Source organism: Amphimedon queenslandica, unplaced genomic scaffold (genome assembly GCF_000090795.2).
Source record: "Amphimedon queenslandica unplaced genomic scaffold, v1.1 AMPQUscaffold_13057, whole genome shotgun sequence".
In the NCBI taxonomy this organism is placed as follows: domain Eukaryota; kingdom Metazoa; phylum Porifera; class Demospongiae; order Haplosclerida; family Niphatidae; genus Amphimedon; species Amphimedon queenslandica.
The window spans coordinates 69623-71724 of record NW_003546707.1 but is presented as its reverse complement, the minus strand read 5'-3'; the positions used below and the strand labels follow the sequence as shown (position 1 = coordinate 71724).

Below are 2102 nucleotides of genomic sequence, written 5' to 3'. Positions count from 1 at the left end.
TACAACTTCATCAAGTGGGTTACTATTAATAATAATGTTACTATTAATAGATATTGTATTGGTGTTATTTACATCATGTAATATGTTACTATTATTAGATTGTGGCATTCTCATCTTACTATTAATAGATTATGTCACTTTTAATAGATTATGTTACTATCAATAGATTGTGAATTAATTGTTACTATTAATAGGTACAGGTGCTCATAATGTAGTACAGAATACTGCTCCTCCTCTGCAATCATCAACTCCTAAACCACTAGCAAGTACTGCATTATTTAATAGAAAATGATTTATAAATAATGTGAATTTTAGGATCGTTTTCATATTTATCACCAGCACCACCACAGTCTCCCCCTCCTTCTCCATCATTCCATCAGACCACACCTCCTTCACCACACCCACCTTTACAGGTAAATAACTGGTCGTTAGTGGCAATGCTTTAATGTCAATTTTGCTTCATTTTGTATGCATGTGTGTGTGTGTGTGTGTGTGTGTATGTGTGTGTGTATGTGTGTGTGTGTGTGTGTGTGTGTGTGTGTGTGGCTACAAAATTGATATTTAAAAGCAGCTGCTTTAGCTGATATTAATTCCTCTCTATTATAGTTTATAGGTTTAATTATTATTAAACGTCATAATTCATAATAATTTAATATTTATTATAATATCAGGTATCCTCATCTCTGAGTGAATTACAGTTGAAGAGGCTGAAGGTGATGGATGAGATCTGTGATATATTGAGTGACATACCATCAACTAGAATGACAGAACTGTTTGGACTCTCAGCCTGTTACCTCAAGAAGAAACTGGCAATGAGGTACATGTAACTGTAACTACATGTACATGTACATGTATGTCCACTGTAACTGATTAGCATACATACATGTACATGTACATGTGTACATGTACTGTAGTCAGTGAAGCCTCTACCTGTATATGAAAGACATTGTAGGACAAGAAAAGGTGTCCTTTATGTGGAGGTAGTAATTGGTACACTAGGTGCCGTCCGTTAAATGGAGGTGTACCCTATAGAGAGTGTCCATTAAGAGAGACTATACTACATGTAGTCATGTATACATGTACATGTATTGTTGTTATTTTTGTTTTCTTAGGAAGAAACTATTAGCTCAAGAAAAGGAATTAAACCGAAAGATATCATCATCATCTTATCTTAATGTTACTACACCACAATCAGCTGATTCAGCTCCACCCACCAATCAATCACTAGCCCCGCCCGTTACTAACACCTCATGGTCTATAGCCACACCCACTTATCACACATCAGGGGCGGAGTCACTCGTTCCCCCACCCACTCATCAAGAGGTGGATCCAGTGGGTGATTGGGAGGAGTTTGATGATATTCCAATGGACATGATACCAGAAGTGGATCCTGTTGAGATGATACAAGAGGAGGAGGAGGAGGAGGAGGAGGAGGTTTGTATTGATTTAACTGATTCACCATATCCTGACCCACCCACTTCAATTACTCCATCAGTTACTCCTTCATCTTATAATCGTCATCTCAACTTTGAATCACCGAGTACCTCCACTTCATTTAAACCTCCATTTAATGTCCAGTCTACTCCATTTAATGCCCACTCTACATTTTCAATTAATGCCCCATCAACATCTACATTTAATGTACCACCTCCTACTCCATTTAATGCCCAACATCAACCTACAGTGAGTTCTAGTCTCATAAAACCCTCTAAAGGTTCTGAGACAGTTCCAGACAATTCCGCCGAGTTTCGTGGCTCTTATGATCACGCTCCCCTCCTAAGGAAGGTATTTCGGGAGAAGTTTGGTCTCCAGGAGTTTCGTCCGAATCAACTTGAGGCGATCAATGCAGCTGTACTTGGTAAGAACTGCTTCATATTGATGCCTACTGGAGGGGGTAAGAGCCTCTGCTATCAGCTACCAGCACTGCTACTGGATGGAGTCACTATTGTAGTCTCACCACTGAGGTCACTGATACAGGATCAAGTACAGAAACTGAACAGCTTAGAAGTAAAGGGAGAGAAGGAATTAGTTTAACTTTATTTTGATGTTTTATACATGGACATGTAGAAATACAATATGCATAGATATTAGTACATTTAGTA

The 2102-nt window shown here is 38.4% G+C and overlaps 1 protein-coding gene across 1 annotated transcript in view; it reads left to right on the top strand.

Annotated features, from left to right (window-relative positions):
• LOC109585473 (Bloom syndrome protein homolog) overlaps positions 1–2034 on the top strand; it is a 7686-nt gene extending 5652 nt beyond the window's left edge. Inside the window, exons 3-6 of the mRNA XM_020001568.1 lie at positions 195–266; positions 316–413; positions 672–817; positions 1113–2034. Coding sequence (XP_019857127.1) covers positions 195–266; positions 316–413; positions 672–817; positions 1113–2034 — 1238 coding nt within the window. The remainder of the gene's footprint in view (positions 1–194; positions 267–315; positions 414–671; positions 818–1112) is intronic.
• The last annotated feature ends 68 nt before the right edge of the window (positions 2035–2102 follow it).